The 22,992-nt window shown below is 46.1% G+C and overlaps 1 protein-coding gene across 6 annotated transcripts in view; it reads right to left on the bottom strand.

The window, feature by feature from the left end:
* The window catches only part of LOC147427753 (uncharacterized), a 159,536-nt gene that overhangs the window by 101,301 nt on the left and 35,243 nt on the right, over window positions 1-22,992 (bottom strand). For all 6 annotated transcript variants that reach the window (XM_086497601.1, XM_086497598.1, XM_086497600.1 and 3 more), the window contains 5 exons: window positions 19,291-19,385; window positions 18,866-19,032; window positions 18,662-18,772; window positions 18,521-18,586; window positions 18,332-18,416 (listed from right to left, as the gene is read on the bottom strand). In XM_086497601.1, coding sequence (XP_086353727.1) covers window positions 18,332-18,416; window positions 18,521-18,586; window positions 18,662-18,772; window positions 18,866-19,032; window positions 19,291-19,385 — 524 coding nt within the window. The remainder of the gene's footprint in view (window positions 1-18,331; window positions 18,417-18,520; window positions 18,587-18,661; window positions 18,773-18,865; window positions 19,033-19,290; window positions 19,386-22,992) is intronic.

Genomic DNA, 22,992 nt, shown 5'->3' with positions numbered 1-22,992 from the left:
AGCCCTAATTACAACCTGACCTGAACGCAACCTGCAGAAACCCTAATCGCTGCCCTCACTTGCTGCAGAAACCCTAAACGCTGCCCCCTCTATCTGCAGAAACCCTAATCGCTGCCTGCTCTTGCTGCAGAAACCCTAAATGCAACCACACACACACACACACACACAGAAATGACATGTTACATTAACGTCTTCAAAAGGCCAAAATGACCTATGAGACCAGAAAGTTACAATGTGGTGGATCTGATACAAAGTCAGAGTAACAAGATGACAAAATGACAAAATAAAATACTATGGAATCCTAAACGGCTAGGTGTGAACTAAGCAGCTAGCTGGGATAGCTAGATCACAAGAGATTCAGCATCGGTCGCTAGCGGATCTCATCAATCTCCTCCATGTTCAGTAGTCTGACCGAGCGTCATGCGTGTGGGGCCAAAGTGATCCAAATCCTTTGATGCAGCCTCCGTCGATGCTGTGTAATCCTCCGCAGTCGTGGGCGTCTGGATCTCCCGAGCTCGATCGCTCGGTCGCTCGGTCAATCAGTGTGCCTCTGGTGTGAGGCGACGAGCTCTGCTGTGGTAGTAGCTCCTCCGAATGTCCAGTGGCAACTCTAAAGAAGTCTCTCATCTGTCTCTAAGACTAGCTAGCCTCTCCTCTCATTAAACTCTCTCTGTGTCTACGCAGCTCGAGCTGGATGCTGGCTATGGTCAGGTGGTTCGTCTGACGCGTATCTGTAGGCGGTCTATGTAGCTGGGAGATCCTCTCTCCGCGTTCGTTTCATGGTGTCAGAGCCGGCTTGGCTACGAAATGGACCGTGTGTACACCTGCGGATCCGTCTGAGTTGGGGAACCTCAATTTCATGTAAATGTTAGTCATTACTTTGCTGAAATTACTTACTTTTCTTCTCGAAAGCATGTTTGCGGGTAAGAAAATAATGTTCGGTTGCTGATTTTTGACCAAAATCAGAAAATTGGCTTGTGAAAGTGTTGAAATATGGAATTTTTCAGTGGATTACTTATTAAATCGGAGGAATACTTATTGAATTGCTGGTTTTAGATTAAAATTCAGCATGCTGTATCTTTCCGAATCTCCCTCTGTCATGCTCCTCTGTGCGAAGCACAGAGAGAGAGAGAGAGAGAGAGAGAGAGAGTACCTCTCTCTTGCAAGCAAGGGGCTGCTCGTTCCTCTTTTGTGAAGGGGAGAGACAGAGAAGCCAGCGTTGCAGCGCTACAGGAGAGAGAAGCCAGCGTTTTTCAACGTGGAAGTCCAGCATGGAGCCTTCGTGTGTAATCCACGAGCAAGCACATGTCTGGCGTTATTTCTCCTCTTTCTCCACGCGTCTACAAGCGGATTGCCGTGCGCTCGCTCAGTACTCTCCCCTTGCATTGATTTTTTTAAACGCTGCCCCTTTTGATAAGTGACCACTTTGATTAATTTAAAGTGGCCAGGCCCTTTTAAGTTTGGACTTTTTTTAATAATAAGTCTGAAACCTGAGTTTTATTAAAACTCACTTACAGAGACTTGTAAGTTACAGAGAACTTCATTTTTTAGGCTCTCCTGCTCCTCTCTCGAGTCTGTTCTCTCCAATCTGCTCGCGCTCCCGCCATCACCTGCTCGCCTTCGGACGCTCACGCCGACGTGTGAAGCTCCTCGAACTTCAACTTTTCGCGAACAAAAAGTGCAGAAAAGGCCCGGTTTCGCGTGAAACTTCCTGTTTTTCATGCACTTCGCCATGGATTCCTCCAGCTCATATGTGCAACGTGACGACACGCCAGGTAATGTTCAAATTCCATTCACGCATGCTCTCTACACATGGATTACAAGTACTTTCCAAAGTTTCGACAAGCGTGTTACCGCTCTGGAAAACGCAAATGTTCAGACGAACCTTCGCTTGGCCTCTCTTGAAGGGGTTGTGCAAGGGCTCAGTTCCCGACTCTCTACTCTCGAAAATATGGCTCAATCGACGACTGCATGTATTTCCGAGGGCGAAACCCATCTCCACAATTGCAGATGCAGATTACTGCTTTTGGGCATTCACAGGGTGGTCCGACTGCCACGATTCCGTACAAAACTACAAATTTCTGAGGTGAAGAGAAGAAGTGTACGGAACTGGCCGTAAATAACTGGCTGCACCAGTGGACATACTTTGATCTGTATGGGGAGCATGATGAACGGAGGATTCAGACGATTCCTCTCTATTTGCGCAGTAAGGCGCTTACCTGGTGGCACGACATGACAGAAAAGCCTACGACGTGGGCTGATTTTTGTGTGAAATTCAAGAGGGATTTCGCTAAAATGGACCCTTTGAAAGCTTATGCCAAACTGCAGAGTCTTTCGATGAAAACTCTATCTTTTGATAAATATACGACAGCTTTCAAAGAGGCGCTCACCTTCTGCAAGGTGGATTCTACGCACGCTGTGCACATGTACCTGTTGGGATTACATGAGGATTACCGTTGGGCCTTAATCAAGGACAAAGCCCCGACTGATGTCGAGGATGCAATGGCCAAGGCCAAGACATTTCATTTGATAAATGGAGCAAACTATGAGAAGAAAAGAACTGCAGACCATCAATCCGGTGAGGGCGCTTCGAGGAAGCGACCCCGATTCCAGCATAAGTCCAAATCACCGCCGAGGTCTTCTCAAGAGAAGAAAAAAGCCTGATGCAGTGAAGAAGGGGGCTTGCTTCGGATGTGGCCAGACGGGTCACCAAATCAAAGATTGCCCCAAGAAGAAAACAAAGAAACCGCAAGGTCGTCCTTCGGTTCAAATTCACGAGATTTCAGGTAACTCTGATGTCATTCAAGTTGAAATCCATCATTTAGCGCACAGTTCATGCACTAATTGTACTTTTAGCACCAAAGTGTTTGATAAGCACGATCTTCTCTTTCCCCGGGAAGATCAATGGTCACGACGTGACCGTACTCCTTGATAATCAAAGCTCACACAATTTTGTGGATGCAAAATTGGTGCAGAAACTGAGCCTGCGGACGCGGGACAGTGACCATGAGTATCGCGTGAAGATGGCTCGTGGCGTGGATACGGTTGTGTGGAATCGGATGGTTCCAAACTTGTCGCTCGAGCTAGCTAATTACAACAAGAACCTAGATTTCCACATCATGCACCTGGACAGAGCAGATGTTATTTTAGAAATTCCATGGTTTTATGATAAACAAGACTCATTGTATATAGACTATATATATCACTCTCTTGTTTTTGTTAAGTAGAACATGCCTCATGTATCTGTGTCGCTTTGTAATCAGAAGTCTGTAAATAATGGTTTTTCAATACTAGTTGTTACTGCTTTGGAAATGTATAAAGAAATAAAGTCTTCTGATGTTGACTTTTATCAATGTGTACCATCTGCTTGGTTTGATTCGTTAGTGCTTAGTACTTCTATCACTGAATTTCGTAAAAATGTTTCATGTTCTTCTGTTGAACTTGGGGATTCCGATGAATCCAACCTTATCCGAGAAATCATGATTGATTTCAAGGATGTTTTTCCTGATGATCTACCTCCTGGCTTGCCGCCTTCGAGAGGAGTAGATCATGGCATTGAGTTGGTGGCTGGTAGTCAGCCCTTCTCAAAGCAACCCTATCGATTTAGTAAAACCGAAGAGGACGAGATTCAGCGGCAGCTGAAAGATTATCTCGACAGGGGTTTTGTTCGACCAAGTAAGTCCCCGTGGGGGGCGCCAGTGTTACTTTCTCGAAAGAAGGATAACACTATGCGCTTCTGTGTGGATTACAAGGGGTTGAATAGGCTCACTGTCAAGAACAAGTATCCACTCCCGCGCATGGACGATCTGATAGATCGGCTCCATGGAGCGTTGTATTTTACGAAGATAGACCTGCGATCAGGCTATCATCGGATACGGATCAAACTGGAAGATATTCCTAAGACAGGCTTCCATACACGTTATGGTCACTACGAGTTTTTGGTCTTGCCTTTTGGTTTGACCAATGCTCCAGCTACGTTTCAGCAGATGATGAATGATCTGTTGAGACCATTTTTAGACAGCTTCGTTGTTGTATTTCTTGATGATATCTTGATCTACAACCGAAGTTTGCCTGAGCACCTAGCGCATATACGCGTTGTTCTCAAAGTACTGAGAACTGAGAAGCTTTATGCTAAGGCTTCTAAGTGTGAATTCTTAAAGAAAGAGCTTCTGTACTTAGGTCATATCATTACTCGCGATGGAATTCGCGTTGACCCTGAAAAATGGGATAAAGTGCAAAATTGGCCCATTCTGAAGAATGTACGCGAAGTAAAGTCCTTTTTAAGCTTTACTGGATTCTTTCGCAAGTTTATCAAGGATTACTCTAAAGTTGCTACTCCGCTTATGCAACTTTTAAAAGGACGGGTGAAAGGGCCAAAGACTTCGGGTCCTCGTCGTAAAGGTAATCCCCCTGTTGTCTGGAATGAGCGTCTCGACGAGAGCTTTCGGACACTAAAGCACTTGGTGACTACTACACCAATATTGCACATTGTAGATCCTAGCAAACCGTTTGTGGTTGAAACAGATGCTAGTGATTCTGCTATCAGTGCGGCATTATACCAGGATGGACGTCCTGTTGCGTTTGAAAGTAAGAAGCTTTCTGACGCTGAAATGTGTTATCCAACGTACGAGAAGGAGCTTTATGCCATAGTCCACGCCCTGAGGAAATGGCGGCACTACTTGTATGGCTCTAGTTGCATGGACAGACCATCACTCCTTGCGCTATATCTGTGATCAGGGTGATCTCAGAGACCGGAACGCTAGATGGGTTGAGCTTATGCAAGAGTTTGACTTTGAGATCCGTTATAGAAAAGGATCCAGCAATCGAGTTGCCGATGCGCTCAGCAGGATTCCTGAGGTTAATGCCTTGTCTATGGCTGAAATCTCGACGGATTTCTATCTCTCTCTCCGAGGGCTATTGTAACCGGCCTGTTCAATCTAAAAAGGGTGGTAGACTTTACTTCAAACCTTGATTTAGCTTTCACCCATTATTAGTCGTCTATTTTACCTGTACTTTCAAGACACAACAAAGGGGAGAGGGATACAGGCTGCTAGATTGCACCTGTATGAGTAGACCGACACCAGATTGGCCCCTAACTTAGGCGTCCCTTTCGGTATTTCTTTATTGTTCAAAAGAGGGAATAAACGTTGTGGTTCCCTACAAGCTGCCCCGCACAAACTCGGCTGAATTTCCACTGTTCCGGCCTGATTTCGGCAACATAACTGTACTAGGACACTTCACAGTCAGTATTCCCACGCATTGAGTGACTTTCCCGACGCATACGGGCACTTTGCAAAACCTCGCGAGAATCTGCAGCACGCTGAATTCTCTGTTTTCAGCCCTGAAAATGCGCCAGATTGCCTGTACAGCGGTCCCCTTGCGTCCCCGAACCTCCTGGGGGTATTAGGGTCCGTTTAGGACCAAAACCCTAAACCTGCAAAAATACACAGCAGGATGTAATTCACTGTTTCGGGCTCCGTTTCGCGTGCCGGTCGCATCTGTAGCAAGTCCTCCAGCTCCCGCACCTGTAGGGCTACTTGCCCTTTGAATCGGACGAGATTTCTAGCGTGAAACCTCTCCGAATTCACCTGTACCTGCGGGGGGATTAGCCGCTAGCTAATCCAGTACCTGTACAAGAGGCTCTTGCCTCGGAAATCGCGCATGAACCCACACAACTGTACGTTGGTCAAATGAAGAGCCCACTAGTGGGGCATAACATACTGCCAAAGGGGAGAGAGAGGGCAGTGCGTAGCGTGCAAGGCATCACTCCTGGCACCGCACTGTACATAGGAGGGAAAGCAAGCACTCCATAGCTCTTAACCTGTGACAAAATCTGAAAATCAACCTCCTCTCTCATTTTAGGCGCCCCCTCTCTGGCCAGGAGTAGCAGAATGCTCATAGAGTGCCACATGGCACATTTTCCGACTTTGGGCATTCCCGACTAAAAATATCTCAACTGGTGCGTCAGTTGACTTTGCAGCAGAGCAAGAAAATGTTCCCCTTGTCATTCCGGAGGTAATGACGCCAACACATTTTCAGGTCCCAAAATAGCAGTTTCCTAAATTTTAGGAGATGCTGCCATTGTATCTTTCTAGGTCATCCGACCCTCTTTGTACATTGTGGCCACATCCAGAACTGAAATGTAGCCTCTGTAGCAAAGGATTCCACTTTGGCTAGTCAATGACCCCACTTGGCTAACCATAGTCCTTGTCCAACCTTAGTGCTCTCTTGCCCTAAAGCCTGGACTCCCTCTGAACAGTTCCACACTAGCTATGCAATGCAGGGCAGTTAGATTTCCCGAGGGGTGTTTCCAAAAAGTGAAAGTAAATAGATAATAAGAAAGAAAACAACAACAAGGATAGATAGTAGTCACACGCTGGTGACAGCTATGTCGTTCCGATGGCCATTTTGGCAAGATATGGAACGAGGTCGAAGCAGGGCATGACTCGCATACAGGCTTGGGTGGTCCGGAGACCCAAGTGAGTCGTGCTGGAGAGACGAGACAGTGACAATATTCCATTAGAGGTGGACTATTGTTCAGAAATGGTAAAGTCTGCGTGCCGAAAATCAATGAGATTCGACAAAGGATTTTGTGCGAATGCCACGATGTTCCTAGCGCTGGGCACCCAGGCATCCAGAGAACTTTGGCTTTGGTCAAGCGATATTTCTATTGGCCAAGTTGCCTACAAACTAGCTCTTCCTTTGGATGTTAGTGTACATCCCGTGTTTCATGTCAGCCGCCTCAAAGTGAAATTGGGCAAAGCCGACGTTGTTGTGCCTATCGAGGAAAATGTATGGCAAGATATGCAAACTGAGTATATTCCTCAAGAACAAGAAGCAGTTCTAGATCATCGTACCGTCATTCGCGTCAAAAGGCTTATGACGAGTACTTAATTAAATGGAAGGGTCAATCTGAAAGGTTTGCTACTTGGGAACCTGTTAGAGCTTTGAAGGCTCAGTATCCCCACTTCATTGATGAGGACTTCAATGGTTCTTAAGGGGGGAAGTATGTTATGTCCCACTCACAGGAGAGGGGATCTAGCCTAGATGCCGTCGGGATGGGCGTCCAGTGTCCGGGCGGACGTAGTGTGAACACGGCCAGTGTGGCCGGCCATTATTATAAAAGGGAGGCCAAGGCCTAATGTGCAGTTATCGACCCCCACTGGCAGAGTGTCAGTGGTTAGCCCGCGAGGCTAGGAGTGCGCGAGGTCACCTCGAGGAGGTGAGGCTGGGTGGTATGGGACGCTCGGTCTTACAGGTGCACGCCTACGTCCTCGGACCCTGGCCCCAGCACGGGGGAGCTGCCGGATGGTGGCTATGGTCGGGTGGTTCGTCCAACGCATATCTGTAGGCAGTCTGTGTAGATGGGAGATCCTCTCTCCGCGTTCGTTTCATTAGAGAACTCCCACATGTCCTCAAACAATATCATGTAGGGTGACTCTCCCTTGGGCGATGCATAATGAGACGTGCTGGAGGCAAATATTGCAATGTAGAGTGGCCTCCCTGTCTCCGCTCTCACTCTGACCCACATATAACTGGCCTGCTCATTCCTCCGAACAATACGAATCAGGGGTTGCAGCTCCTACCTGAATAGGATTGCCACACCTCCTGACCCCCATCCTCTATGCTCCTCCTCAATTGTCATATTGATGATAGTCTATGTCGGTGTGGCTTCAAGCATCTTATCTTTTCCTTTCTTTGCGTCCTCGATCCACTTTTCAACTTTATCAACCTTCTCTTTTGTTTTGAATAGGTGCTCCGTCCAAAGAGGTTGTTTGTGCCTTTTGCTCTTCCTCTGCTCAAAGAGTTTTCAACTGCTCCTTAATGCTTTCGAGCTCCTTGATCATTAAGGGTCAATTTTCTGCCTCCTTTGCAAAGGTATTTTTGCAAGCTGCAAGGTTTGTCTTAAGTGCACTTTACAACTGTAAACGAATTGAAGATACTTTGGTGTTTGGAGGTTCGTTTAGCCCTGAAACTAAAGGCTTGTAACTTGAACAACGCTCCAAGAGTTGTTACGGGCTTGGACACTCCAAGCGAGAAATCAATAGCAACACACGAACAAAAATTGCAAATAACCTCACTGAACTTGAATAGAGAGAGAGAAATGAAATGAAATGAAATGAAATGTTATATTAACGTCTTCAAAAGGCCAAAATGACCTTAAGACCAATCAGTTACAAAATAGTGAATCTAATACCATGTCTGGGTACAAAAGAACTAGAAAAGAACTAGAAGTGGAACAAAATACTACTACTACTACTACAATCTAAAACTACGTGGGTGTAGCAGCTGATACAATAGGTACCCGGTAAACTGGATGTAACAGTGTGTGAAACAAAGATGGAAGAAATGGTGAGGATCCATCCTCATCTGCACTCTGGATGTCGAGAGAGTATGCCTCGAATCTTCTGTTGTAGTCTCCGTCGATGCTGTGTAGCTCCTCTCCTCAGTCGCGGTCGTCTGTATCTCTGTAGCTCCAATGCTCGGTCGATGAGAGTGCCAGTAGTGGTCGAATGAGTGTGGGACGAGCTCTGCAGTGGTGGCTGCTCCTCTGGCTGTCCCATATCTAGTGAAAAGAAATCTGTAATGTGTCTCTCGGACTACCTCTCTCTAGCTCTCCCCAGTAAAGTGTCTCTACACCTGTGTAACTCAAGTAGATATAGTCCAAGACATCTCTGATCCTCATAACTCATGACCCTAGATAGAGGACCAAAACCCTCTCTGAATAAGCAGTGGAAACGCCCCCGTATCTCATAGAACACTGTGCAATGACATATGTAGTGCAACTCTGTCTCTGGCTCTCTCTGGCATAATCGGCATATCCTGCTGTCTGCTGGTATCCCTCTGAATCTACCAGTCTCAATCTCGAGCTGATGTGAGGATGTGCGTATCTGACCAATGGCACAACGCAAACCATGAGACATATGTGTGTCCATGTAGCTGGGTCGAATCACAAACCCATCTCCTGTGAGGTGGAGAAGATGCTCTCTATAGAAAGCCATCTTCGTGCTCAACTCCTGAGGCGGCTCTATCCATGTCCTCCTAGTGTCGAGCTGGATCAGGTCCTGACGAATAAGTCTAGTGATCTCCACCCGTGTAAGAGACAGCGAGGGTGCCTGAAGAGAATACTGGAAAGGGGGCAACCTATCCATGGTGAAGCCATGCGTCTGAAACCATGAAGTCATCTGTGCATACCAGCATGAAGTGTCCCCCTGTAGAGCTAACTGTCTGGAAGACTCAAGGGCCAGTCTAGCATATCTGTCTCTAGTAGTATCCCATAGGCTGTGCACAAAGGACACTGATCTGGTAAGCGCCTCAATCTCCATGGGGGAGGCAGCTAGCTCTGCTCGAATGATCGCGTGAGGTACGGAGGCCTTGGCTCTAATCAATCGGGAGATCATAGATACCAAGGGCCTCTCCATACGTCTCCAACCTTCCTGGCCTACAGAAGGTCCCCATACCTGTACCCCATACATCATAGCTGAGGCTACTAAAGTATCAAAGAGCCATAACTTTGTCCGAGGTTCCTGGAACTGAACCTGCAAACACATCCTCTCCAAGCCTCCCAAGGCCGCATAAGCTCTGGTCAGTCTAGTCTCTGCTGCTCTCCCCAAAGAAAACCTCGGCCCAGTGAAGACTATCCCAAGGTAAGTGTATGCATCTGTATACTCCACAATCTCTTGACCATACGTGAAGGTCCGTACCGATCTCCTGATCCACTGCGGTGTGGTGTTAAACACCATGACCTTGGTTTTACCAAGGTTTACAGACAATCCACTATCCTCTGCAAAACTGTGTAATGCATCCAACTGTCGCTGCATACCCTCTGGTGAGTCAGAGATCAAGACAATATCATCAGCATATAACAACAATGGGATCCACGTCCCTGCCAGCTGGGCACCTCTATCACCCTCTCTGTCAATGTAATCAGACACCTCATCAACATACATACCAAATAGAGTAGGAGACAATGGGCAACCCTGTTTCACCCCGATAGTGGAGTGAACTAAGTCAGATATCCCCTCTGGGGTGCGTACATGTCCCATCACTGATCTGTATAAAGCCATAATTCCCCAAATCAACACTGTGGGCACCCCCATCTCCTGCAGTCTGCGCATCAGTCGAGCTCTCGGTACCATGTCAAATGCTTTGTGGAAATCCACAAAGCTACAATAAATCCGTCTCCCATGTGACCTGCCCTCCTCAATGATAGCTCTGAGTGTCAGAATATGGTCAAGAGTGGAGAAACCCCTCCTGAAACCTGCCTGTCCCTTTGCACGTACACCCTCACCCTCTGCCCAGTTACTCAACTGCTGCTCAAAAATGGATGCATACAATCGTGCCAGTGTGTGTCCAACCATAATAGTGCGGTAATTTCCAGGCTCTGTAGGATCACCTGCCTTGAATATAGGCACAATAGTAGACAACCTCCAAGTCTCAGGTAATCCCTCACACATGGCACGATTGAACAACACTGCAAGAACCTCCATCAGCATATCCCTAGCATGTATAAAGTGCTCCGCTACTAGACCGTCATGATCGTAAGCCCTCCTGGTCCTCATCCTGTCAATGGCTCTCTTTACCATCTCAGTGGTAAAGAAGGTGCTCGTAGGTGGACATGGCTCTGTAGGATCTGGAAGGGGATCCTGCCCAGGAACCGTATATAACGATGTCGCATACTGGCCCCACACATCAGGAGAAGTAATCACTGGGGGAGGGGAGTGCTCATGGAAGAGTCGCCATGCCTCGCCTGAGTCTCTACTCAAGAACAACTGATACAAGTCTCGCTCCATCTAGGCCAGGTAAGCTCGTTTCTTCTTTCGCACAAGGCGTCGGAAAGCAATCCGCGACTGTCTGTAGGTGATGACTCCTAAATGAAGATCCCTCTGAAGCTGGGCTCTCATCTCTCTGCACTCCTCATCATACCAACTATTCTGGGGCATGCTCCCAGAATGTCGCCTCCGATCCGGTTGAGTGTGTGGGTATGCCTCTGATGCTGCATCATGTAGTGTCTCAGTCAGTAAAGTAGTGCACTCCTCTACTGAGAGGCCTGGAGCAACTGTGCATAGACGATCCCAGATCGCCTCCGTATAAACCGAGTCAGTCTCTGGTGTAATTGTATAACGGGTGTGTGACCTGCCTCCTGATTTCTGGGCTGTACTAAACTGAAAAGATACGGACAGTGTCAAGAGAGCATGATCCACTGCTACGCCCACTGGTCTGGCTCCCACTGTGAAATCCTGAATACAAGGAATAAAGCTCGGCTGTGTCATAACATAGTCCACTGTACTGGCCCCATGTCTGTGTGGAAAGCATGTGAAGCCTGCTGCTCCAGGAAACCGCTGTAAGCCATTAAGTATGGCTAGCCCATGTGTAGTCGTCATCTCCGTGAGGTATCTCCCATACTCAGTCTGCTCTCTGTCATGTGAGCATCTGTCAAACCCCAGCTCACCCACATCCAACTCTCTAAGCATCTCATCTGAAGTGTCGTAGAAGACTGTCTGACAGTTGCCCGTTCGAGCATTGAAGTCTCCTAGGAGGATGATATCACCATCCCTAGAAAACTCCCATATATCATCATCTAGAATTGAGAAAGGCGACTGTCCTCTGGATACAGCATATACTGACGTACTGGGGGGGAAGTAACATATAGCAATATATAGAAATCGACCTGTGCCAGCTCTCAGCCTCACCCACATGTATCTAGCCTGATCATCTCTCCGTACAATATGTAGTAGTGGCTGTAGCTCCTCCCTAAACAACACCGCTACTCCTCCTGAACCTCTACTCCCATGCTCAGATCTCGTGACTGTTCTGTGGGCTGTCTCCCATTTGTATCCCACCACATGTGGCAACAGTTGGCCAGGGGCCTGGTGAGTCTCTGAAAAGAAAACAATGTCCTTGTCTCTAAAACTGTCCTCAAAGGCACCAACATCCAACCTCATAGACCCATTACAATTCCAAGTCGCCATCCTCAATGTGGTCCCATAGGTCTCGCACCGTCATGTAGAGCGCCGCTCTACAATCACCACCCGACCATCTCTGTAAAAGGCCATCTTCCCCTTCTCCCTTGCCGCTTGAATCTCGGGCATTACTTCTCTCATATGCGCAAGTTGTGAGAGAGTGAGGTCATCGCCTAAGAAAATACCTGTCTTCTTGAGAGTAGGTCTCTTCCTCAAGAATTCCTTCTTCTCTTCCAATGAAGGGAAGCGTAGTATGAGAGCTCTTTTCTTTGAAGATTCTCCGGGGCCCTCACTCTTCTTGCCCACTCTCCATGCCTTTGTGTGTGAAGGCTTCTCCACCCCCATCATTGATGTGAGGCTTGTGACCTCTTTTTCCACATTGTTTATGTCCTTGAGGCCGGTTACCCTCACATGTAGAGCCCGCATCCTCCTTCTTTGTTCCTCTTCGAGGGTCATGTTGATAAGAGTGGGTGTACAAGGAGCTTCCTTACCTTTCCCTTTCTTGGCAACCTCAATCCATTTTTCGGCCTCCTCTACTTTCTTTTGCGTTTCGGATATGACCGCGGCCCATGACTTCTTCTCCTCATTGATGTTGTCAATTTCTTCCCTCAAAGAGGGCTGAAATTCCCCCTCTTCAAGCCCATTTTTTGACCGTGTTTCCAACACTTCTTTGTGGAGGTCCAAAATGCTATTCTCCAATGTGGCGATCTTGTTGAGAAGATGATCCTTCTCGTCCTTCCACCTCTTCTCCTTTTCTTCATTTTCTCGGAGGAAAACGGTCTTCGCGTTCCTCCAATCTTCCATCTCTTTTCTCCATGCTTTCATTTCCAATTCAATGATGGAAATTCGTTTGGAGTGAAGCATATATTTGAGTTTGCTTGTTGCCATAGGTGAGGTTGGGGATGACATGAGAGAGAGAGAGAGAGAGAGAGAGAGAAGAGAGGATTGATGTTTCTAAAGTGCAGAAAATGCAGCTAACCCTAAAACGCAGATCTGTCCAACAACCCCCCCCCCAAAAAAAAAAAAAAGGGTCGCGAGCCCTAAAAACAGGTCGCGAACCCTAAAATACAGCAGCAAACCCTAAACGAAAGCATGGTAAAGAGAGAGAGAGAGATGGCGTGATGAGAGAGAGAGATGGCGTGATGAGAGAGAGAGAGAGAGAGAGAGAGAGAGAGAGAGAGAGAGTATACTGGCAGTAGAGAGAGAGAGAGAGAGAGAGAGAGAGAGAGAGAGAGACGAAACAACGGACTTTTGTCCCCAGATGCATTGGCCCCAAAAATTGGCACCCCTTCCGGTATTTCTTTATTATCGCTTCACAAAGGTACAACTCCTCGAGGGTCCAGCTATTTGAGACTCTGTGTCTAGATGCTCTCTGAAACTACCCACGGGCTCTTATAAACAATACAAGGGATGCCCAAAAGCACTTGCTCTGAAAGCACTCCAACCAAAAGCATCAACTCCCAAAAGCATACGCTAAATTGTACCCTTTTCAGTCAGCGTGAATTGCAGAATTCCGTATAGCGGTGCCACATGGTAGGTCAGTGCAGAATCCGGCCCCCGGGACAGCAGCCAACCTTAAGGTTCTTGGATTATAGGGTTTAGGCCACTTGGCCGGTGCTCTTTAAGTTGGCAGGGGGTAGGTTTATAGAACCCTAGCCCCCTAGGCCCCTCAGCCACATCTTCTGGGTTCGAGTTTTTAAACTCTAACCCCTTGGCCTCTTAGTCAGTCCCTCAAGTTGGGCACGTCACAAACTTGTGGCATACCCCCCTCTTGAAAGAATTGTAATCGCCCTCGATTACCCCTGCAAAACAGACAAAGGCCAAAACCTTTCTTCAGTAGACACGGACTCTGTGTAACCATGCACTAGACTATACACATCCAGAACTTGCACAAAGACATCACTCACTAATCAATCACAATTCTGTCGAGGGTCTCAGATACAATTCATGATCATTGTAACATATTTAGCAATCACATCCATACCAAGCTCATCTCTATTCGGATGTCTTGATCTACTAAATTTGCCTTGGAAGAGTGGTGTTAGAATGTAAGTGCCAATGCCCAACGAGAATATGTTAGAATGACAAGGGAAAAGAATATAAATTATTAGCAAATTTTTGATGCATTGATGACAGCAGCTTTCAAGTTAGGGCTCAGTAGTTACAGAGCAGAAGTAATTTCTGATGCAGAGATGAGCAGAGAGTTCCAAGGTGGTTAGGTACGTAGTGTTCGGTATAAAAGGTACGTAAAAATTCGTACCTTTTTTTCACAAAGTCTAAAAACTGAGAGTACTTCATACATTTACTTATGCATTTACCAAGACTTCAAATATAGACTAGAGTCCACGACTCTAACCGAACAATGAAAACACAAAGCTGATCAATGTCTATAACCAAACAGTGTCCGATGTCTCATGTCATGGTCTCATAAAACTAAGAGCATCCAAAAAAAATTCATAATGATAATCCAAAACTGAAGTCCGCAATCCTCATTCTAATAAATATTGCAAACCGCACACTGCACGTTTTTTTATTTTAAACATCCGTGCGGATCCTATCCACACGTACGGACTTGTACTATATGGCTGTGCTGTACGATAGAATCCATACGTTGTAGGATGCAATCTTGGGGAGTTCGGAGCACCAACAACAAACAGTTACTATTATCAGTTGAAGGACACAGATGTGTTCAAAAGGGCACAACTTAGATGGTATATGGAAAGGATACGTTTTCTCATAAAGTTTGATTATATGTCTAAAGAGGCATGACCTCTCAGAGCAGCTGAGAAGGGATTTTCTATAAATTGAGCAAGATACTTGTGAAAAACTAATGGCAGACATTGAGTTAAAGGATAAAAGAAAGTCCGTGAACAGATGTAGAATTGGCCCATATTTGCAAGCTTTATTTTTTCCTTCACTGGTTCCATTACCAATACAGGTTATTGATGCAGAAGAGCAAAGTTCAGAGAAACAAAGACTCAAATCAGTGACACCAAAACTACTAGTGGGAAGTCGGAAGAAGTCATTTTTTGAAATGATGCAAGGAGGATCTGATAGTGCTGAGGCAAAGAGAGGTAAGATGCAGCAGGTGGAAATCAATGAAGATGATGTGTTCGAGTGTATGACAGAGTTGACTGTGGGCTTTTCAGATGCATGCATTAAGAGAGTGTGAGCTCTCTACAGGTGTGCGCATAGTCAGGTGTTGTTGGAGGGGGGAAGAGAGGAGTTTCATGCTCACATGGTCGGTACAACAGGGCTGCCCTCTTACCCCCTTCCTATTCCTCTTCTATGCTGAGGCGATGAGCAGTTTTTTACCTCACAGAAAGTGGGTTTGTGTAGACTGCAGCTTCCTATTTAGGGAGATGAGCTTTTGGATGCCGAGTTTGCCGATGACTCACACATGTTTCTGGAGTCCGGGCCAACCTGCACAGGTGTGAGCGGTCCCTTGAGGTGTTATGTTGTGCATTGGGAGCATTGATTAATTGGCAGAAGACAGTGGCTTTCTGGGTTGGTAGTGCTCCCATGCCCGATTGGTTTCCCAGAGAGGGCTTTAGGTGGATCCCCCAGGCACACTCCTTTGTCTATCTGACATAGTAACAATCACCGGCGCATGATCAGAAAAAGTAGTCCCTACCAAAATGCATACTGGACCGCCCATGTCACAGATGTGGTCACTAACATAAAAACGATCTATCCGGGATAGATTCAAGCCCCCTACTTTGTGGTCAAACCAAGAGAAAGAGAGGCTATCTAGGGGTCATACACAACCTGCATGCTACCATACATCTGAAATCCTCAAAGTCATACATAGGCGCTTCCAAGTAGCCAACCAGCCCCGTGAACAGTAGCACGGCTGCCCCCAATCCTATATGAGGGGTCCTCTAGCATGTTGAAGTCTCCTCCAATGCACCACTGCTCTGCATACATACACCTCCCTGAATGCCTCCAACCTCAAAAGCAGTTGACCAAAAAGTCTCTTAGCGGCCATGCAAGATCTGTTTTTAACGCCGAATACAGTTCTTACAAAGGTGAAGCTCCTAAAGCATAAGAATATCTATTGTACCACCCACAAGGCATCTCTAGAGCTCCTATCTCAAAAGGCCCCTCTCGTGTAGAAATTGGGGTCCACCTAGACCCTGCACATTCCATGAGACAATCCTCATGGGATTAGTGAGAGGAGACCGATGCTGCAGCGGCAGCCAACCTCGCAATCTTCGAGGCCGGCTTGGATGGGGTGCAATCCGCATCTAAACGACCCCTAGAGAGGCGTGCCTAGAGTGATTGTCCAACCCATGCCCACGATGAGCGTAGTGCTACATCCTCTATCCAAGAATCCTCATGTACAAATACATAACAAGGGTGTCAACAAAGAAGTATATCACAATGTGTCAACACCCAACTGCATCAAGCGGTGTCACACTGAACTTGGTCAACAGCCAAAGTGTCTGAATCAAACATGTCACTTCCAAGTTTCCCATGTGGTGAGAGAACTCAAGAGCCTGCACATGGAGCCAATCTAGTAGTGTATGTAGGATTCACTCTGTGTGATCCCTAGTGGAAAGGAGAAGCCAACCACTGTATCCAATGCCTCGGCACCTCTGGCTGCAAGAAAGAGAACATGAATTCTAAAACAAGCTGCCTCGAGGTCACGAGTTGGGTCACCAAGAAACCGCGTAAAGTCGTAGTCAAAGAAATTCCATAGCCGATGAATGTCGAAACTTGTCAGCCCCTCATGGGCTGATGCAAAAGGAGAAGCCTACACGGAGAGTGACGTCCTCGGGTAGGGCTGTCCCTCCTGAGCTGGTCGACTCGTAGCGAAAGCAATGCCAAGAGATCTCTAAGCTGCTGAGGAGTGTCCTATCCCCTGAGCCGGTGGTGGAGTGTGAGAAGGGTCTGGAGATGAGGCTGAGGAGCCAGGAGGCGGGGGGTGGGGGGGGTTGGTTGTGACGAGCCCGTCCCTAAGGATGGCAGCCATATACCTGCTGCCAACCATCAACTAGCTGGCCACCCATCTCTAAAGAGGTGCCAGCCTTTGCACCCTAGGTTTGTCTGCTGTGCTTGACCAGCCTTGGGAGGCTAAGTGTGTGGCGCGGGTCAAGTTCTCCGACGAGGACAGGCCTTCGCAAGATGGCCCATTTGTCTGCATATGAAGCACTGCTTTGGGAGTCCCGAATACTCCACACTCTGGCGGAACCGGCTGCCACTTATCCCAAATAGAAGGACTATCTTCGGGAAGAGTGTCAGTGTCCCGAACCAAAATGCGTACTGTAGGTAATTGTAGGTATACGTGCTACCTTGGCAACGATTGAAGATATCGTGTGCGGGGTCTCCAAGACTGTCCCAATCTTGGAACCAATCATAGATAGACGCCAAAGGTACTCTCTCCTTGGGCCATCTGCTTCCTCGACAAGAACATCAAAAGCTAAGTCGAAAGCATGGCGCCACTATCGAAAATGAGCTCAGACTGCACAGATGGCCAGCGGGCTCATCGAAATGATCTTGGAAGCCATCTCGGGAGTCTTAAACACAATCTCGTAGTAACCACGTCCGAGGAGGTGTATGTCGATGATCTTTCCCACCTCCACAAGAAGGCAGGCTTGCAGAAGGTCGCACACCTTGCCTCGGCTAGGCGAGGTGCCAATAATCTTGCAGACGACAGAGGTGTCCTGAAGGCGCTCCACCTCTGCCACAAGACTCGCTTGCTCCTTGGGCGATAGAGCAAATCGGGTGGTAGGCTTTGCAGGGTCGGGCGATGGGGGCTTTTATCAGAGTCCCTCAGGGCTGTGGAGAAGAGAGAGACAAATCGATGTCGAAGGGGTGAGTTGAGGAGAACATGATAGCCAATGGTCAGCAGAAAGGCCGCGGGGGGGGGGGGGGGGGGGGGTGTTTAAATAGCGAGCAGCGAGCATCCCCGTCCAGTGTGAGACCGAGAGACCTATTTTCTCTGACAATCATCAGTATTTCTACTTGGCTCATTGGGAAGATTGATTGAACACTCATCTGAGTGTGCCTTTTCCACTGAGCGTATACTAAATATCATTTACCCGGGACTGATTCACACTCTTTGCAGTATTTACAACACTCTAGCAGAGGAGCGACACTTTGCTTTCTTAGACTTGAGGCCCCGACTTCTACCCTTTTCAGGCTTCATGCAGGCGACGTGTATCAGTTTCAGGCTTCACGCAGGCAATCTAGAGTGGCACTACTGACCTCCTCCTTGGGTTATCACTCAGTCCTCTTATGATCCACGATAGGGGAGGGTATCCCTTGCAAATATCTTGATAATGGCTGTAAAAAAATGCTAGTAAAAATAAAGCAAGAAAATTTTACAAAGATGCGAAACATGAATATGTATTCAAAAAGACCACCTTTTCTTCTTGTTTCTTTGAATCGGCCAGCTCCTTCCACTGCTCAAGTACTTTTATACATCGTCTGCTACATATTAACTTCATTCTGTACCAAATTCAGAGAAATTAAGATACAAAATTGATCCTGCACAAGCTTCCACAGAAAGAGGGTAAAAAAAATGCGCTTCTGCAGAAAAATAGAAGACATACATGGTCATAAAGCGCTTATTCTTATTTTCACACTTTGTTTGCCAATGTCTCCATCCACATACAGACCTGTTTTAAACCAAATTGAGATCACTTGTAGGCTTGAGATCAAATGAAGGGCAGGGCATCTAAACGTTCCCATACCTCTTGCACAATTGAAGAGCATAAAGTTTGAGAGCTCTTGCTAGCCAGTCTTTCATATATCTTCTTCTGCTTCCTTGCGTTCTCCATGCACTAAGTGCTTGAAACAGTATCCTGCCAAACTTTAGCTCTATCAAGCAGTGCGCAAATAGTAGTGACAAATTGCAACCAATTGAGAAATTTTATTATCACAAACCATTCCCATACCTTTTCTTTTGATGGAGGAAAACATCTATTTTCTTCCTTTCCATAATCTTCTTTATTTTCCACCATGATAACCAGATGGACAAGCTTAATCTTTGTAGATAGCCTGCTCGCCATGACAGGCCCATCAAAAGAACTTGCTTCAGAGAGCTTTTGAATTGGATCCGAGCCTGGAAAATTGCTTAAACATTCAGCTAGTGGAACTTCCATGACATTCACCTTAGACAGTGATGACATTGCTAGCATGCAAAAAGATGGCACATCTCTTTTTCTATTGTTCTTTCCATGTTACACAGAAACATGGCCCTTCTTTTGCACAGTCTAATTTGCCTTTAAGGCCAGTTTGACCTTGTGTAGACAAATAATATGCGCTTTCTTTCTTTCTTTCTTTCTTGCAGCATGCCTCGCCTTAACGTAAACAAACTTACATGCCAGTTTTTCAGGACAGCCTTTTGGCATCGGTGTTGATGTATAGCAATTTGTCTACGGCATCTTGTCCTGTGATAGCACACCCCCTGCCATCCTGCTCTCAGAAGTGAATCACTCAAATTATAAGAACAAAAATGCAAGTTTTTGTTCTTAGCAGACTGCTGCTCGACAGAAACTCAACCATAAATGTACGATTGTAAAACTAATTTATGAAGTAACCTTGCGCACACACTACACTAAAAGGAATACAAGTATATGGTAATTCCCTGCACATTGCTTTGACATGATTTAGATGCTTCTTGTGTTCAGAAAAGAAAAACGAAAGTTTTGTGAATACCATATTATAATGAAACATAGAGGGACTTGGAGGCATGTTTGCTATAAACCACTAACGAGGGTCCAATCCCATCTGGGTGTTGCATTTTTTTATGTTTGTACCACTGCATCCATTTTATCAGTATATGCATTGCATTTTCACTATGTGATCTTTGTCTGCATTCATTTGATCACTATCCTCACTATTTTTGGCATAAAACCAATGCTCCTAATCTTGGTCGAGCAAGGATTTTGCCAATTTTTGCAGTTCCCATACACGGCACCAAGAGTTTCAAGAGCCCGACATTATGGCCAGGTGATATTTTGAGCAACGAAATTTACCCTGGCGATCCCTGGACATCTTATGCCAAAGAATATTTGTTTGTATATGGGTCAATTTTTTTTAATGGGGCGAGCACTAGTTAAGTTGCAAAGGTCTAAGGGTTTTTGTTAAAAGCGTTATTCAAAATGGAAATTGAAAGGATGTCTTTTGGAGTGCCTACTTGTGGGAGAGAAGAGGGGAAGGAAGTGCCATTTGTCTCTATGCCGGGTGCATAAGGGAAACTGTGAGCATTGTGTATGTATGATTTTTGTGTGCCCATTGTGAAGAGAAAAGAGAGAGGTTGCTTGTTACCATATATGTGGTAGTGATGTGTGTGAACACACTTAGGACCGCTGGGGCATTTTTTCCCTCACTGGGAGGTTTTTTTTCCCCGTGCATTGTATATACACCCATCATTCTAGGGTTGACTTATGTTTCCATTGTGCACTAAGCAATATACTCTATTCTGTGCATTGAGCTTCTTCATCTTCTCCAAGCTATGTGTGCATCCTTGCAACCCTATTTCCAATAATTGGTATCAGAGCAAGTTGCGTCCTCCCACCTGCTCATTTGCTCCAATTTGGGTGAGCTTTGGTGAGCGTCAGCAGGTCAATTAATACTTTGGGCAAGCTCGAAGAGCTGGGTTTGCTCAGATTTTTGATTCGGGCTCATTTCGGCCTCCGTTTCCACTATAGGCAATATTGCGTAGGCAATTTTGTCCTTTTCTACAAAATTTCAGTCAGTGCAAATTTCTACAGAACAAGTCCTTTACGATCCTCTTTGGGTTGTGCTATATAGCACCTATAGTTCTACTTCGTTTTTCCTCTTTTCGGGCTGTTTTCACATCAGGTGCAATCAATCGCCGTGGCTGACAACAGCACAAATGTTTTCAAGATGTTTGCTGCTGAGGATAAACTGGATGGGGATAAATCCCAATGTGGGCTCACATGATGACACATGTTCTTGTGTCAAAGGACGGAACTTTGTGCACGGCATTCATGTACGTCCGCCTTCCGTGGATACAGGCTCTATTGAGGATGTTGCGGGTTCTAGCAGGTCTGTTGCTACTAGAGTTGTTTTGCCTACGCCTGAGCAGTCTCGTTGGATGTTAGAGATGCGCAGGCTCATACATTGATTACATTATCTATGAAGCGCACTATTACTCCTCACATTTGCTCAGCAAAATCAACAAAACGGGCTTGTGATACTCAAGTTGATTTTTATGCAAGTCGCAATGAGGCTAAAATTGCATTGCTGCATAAAGAGTTGGAGTCAAAGATTATGCAAGAGGAAGATGACATGGACACTTTCCTTGTTTGTATCAAGGACATTAATGAGCAACTCATTTTTGTAGGTGAAGTCATTTCTGACAACTCACTTATACAGACTGTTCTCAGCACATTGCCAGACTCTTACAAGGCTTTTGCTAGTACTTGGAGACTTATGACCCAAGGAAAGCCTCAAGCCAAACATAGTTTAAGCAGTGTGATGGAGGTATTTCCTTGTGTCAAACAAGCTACATAGAGACATTACTAAGTAAGTTTGGCCTTGAGGACTGCAAATCTTTTGCTACTCCCATGGAAACAAGTTTAAAATTAAGTCTTCATGATCCTGGTGATCTTGCCGATGTCACTCTTATGAGACTGCTATTGGATGCCTTATTTATGTCTGCAATACGAGGCCTGATATTCAGTTTGCAGTCTCACAAGTTAGCAAATTTATGCATAGCCCAAGGTCTAAGCATTGGCAGGCTGTAAAGAGGATCTTTCACTACTTAAGTGGCACTTTACATCTTGGGTTGTTTTATATCAAGGGGGGATCATTGTTGCCAGATTTGCATGCTTTTTCGGACTCATATTGGGCTGGTTGTTATGACACCCGAGTGTCCACAAGTGGTTTTTGTTTCATGCTCGACAGTTTATGCATATCATGGTTGAGCAAGAAGCAACCTATTGTGGACACCTCCAGTTGTGAAGCCGAGTACAGGGCAGTTTTCAAAGCTACCGTTGAGTGTGTATGGATCATATGCCTTACGGCTAATTTGTGTGTTGGACAGAAAACTGCCAACATCATCTACAATGATTGTCACAACACATTGGCAGTTGCGAGGAACCTACTTTTTCATGCTCGCACAAAGCACATTGAGGTGCATTATCGCTATGTCAGAGAGAGACTCTCAATAGGAGAGATCAACTTGGATTATGTGCCGACACAGGAGAACCTTGCAGATCTGTTCACAAAAGCATTGCCTCATGAGAAGTTGCGAAGCTTTGGGCTTGCTTCCTTTTGCGGATTGATCATATCCTCAAGGCATGGCACTTCCCTATACACTATGTGCCAACTCTCGTTCACCATATCACTACCAAGGGGGATTAGTTACCATATATGTGGTAGTGATGTATGTGAACACACTTACGACCGGCAGGGTATTTTTTCCCTCACTAGGAGGTTTTTTTCCCCCATGCATTATATATACGCCCATCATTCTAGGCTAACATGTCTTTCCATTGTGCACTAAGCAATATACCTTTTGTTGTGTGCCTTGAGCTTCTTCATCTTCTCCAAGCTCTGTGTGCATCCTTACAACCCTAATTCCAACATTGCTCTCTGTTGAGAAAGGAGAGAGGATCTCCATCTCTTTGCTGCAAAATTCCGAGAAGAAGAGAAAGAGAGAGAGAGAGAGAGAGAGAGAGAGAGAGAGAGAGAGAGAGAGAGAGATAGAGAGAGAGAGAGAGAGAGAAATGAAATGAAATAATATCTTGACATCTTCAAAAGGCCAAAATGACCTATGAGACCAAGCTGTTACAACATAGTGAATTTGATACCATGTCCGGAATCAAAAAGAACTGAAACAAAAAATATAACTACTACAAGCTTGGATTGTATGGATGTGCAAGCTACTACACAAGGTGCCCAGTACAATGTGTAGTACAATGAGGGGAGGGGAGGGGAGGGGAGGGGAGGGGGGGGCAAGATATGGTAGAGATCCATCCTCATCTGCACTCTGGACGTCGAGAAAGTATGGCTCGAATCCTCTGCTATAGTGTCCGTCGATACTGTGCAG

This window comes from Adiantum capillus-veneris, chromosome 23, assembly GCF_014529385.1.
Source record: "Adiantum capillus-veneris isolate H3 chromosome 23, ASM1452938v2, whole genome shotgun sequence".
Classification (NCBI taxonomy): Eukaryota; Viridiplantae; Streptophyta; class Polypodiopsida; order Polypodiales; family Pteridaceae; genus Adiantum; species Adiantum capillus-veneris.
This window is presented reverse-complemented; position numbering and strand designations above follow the sequence as displayed.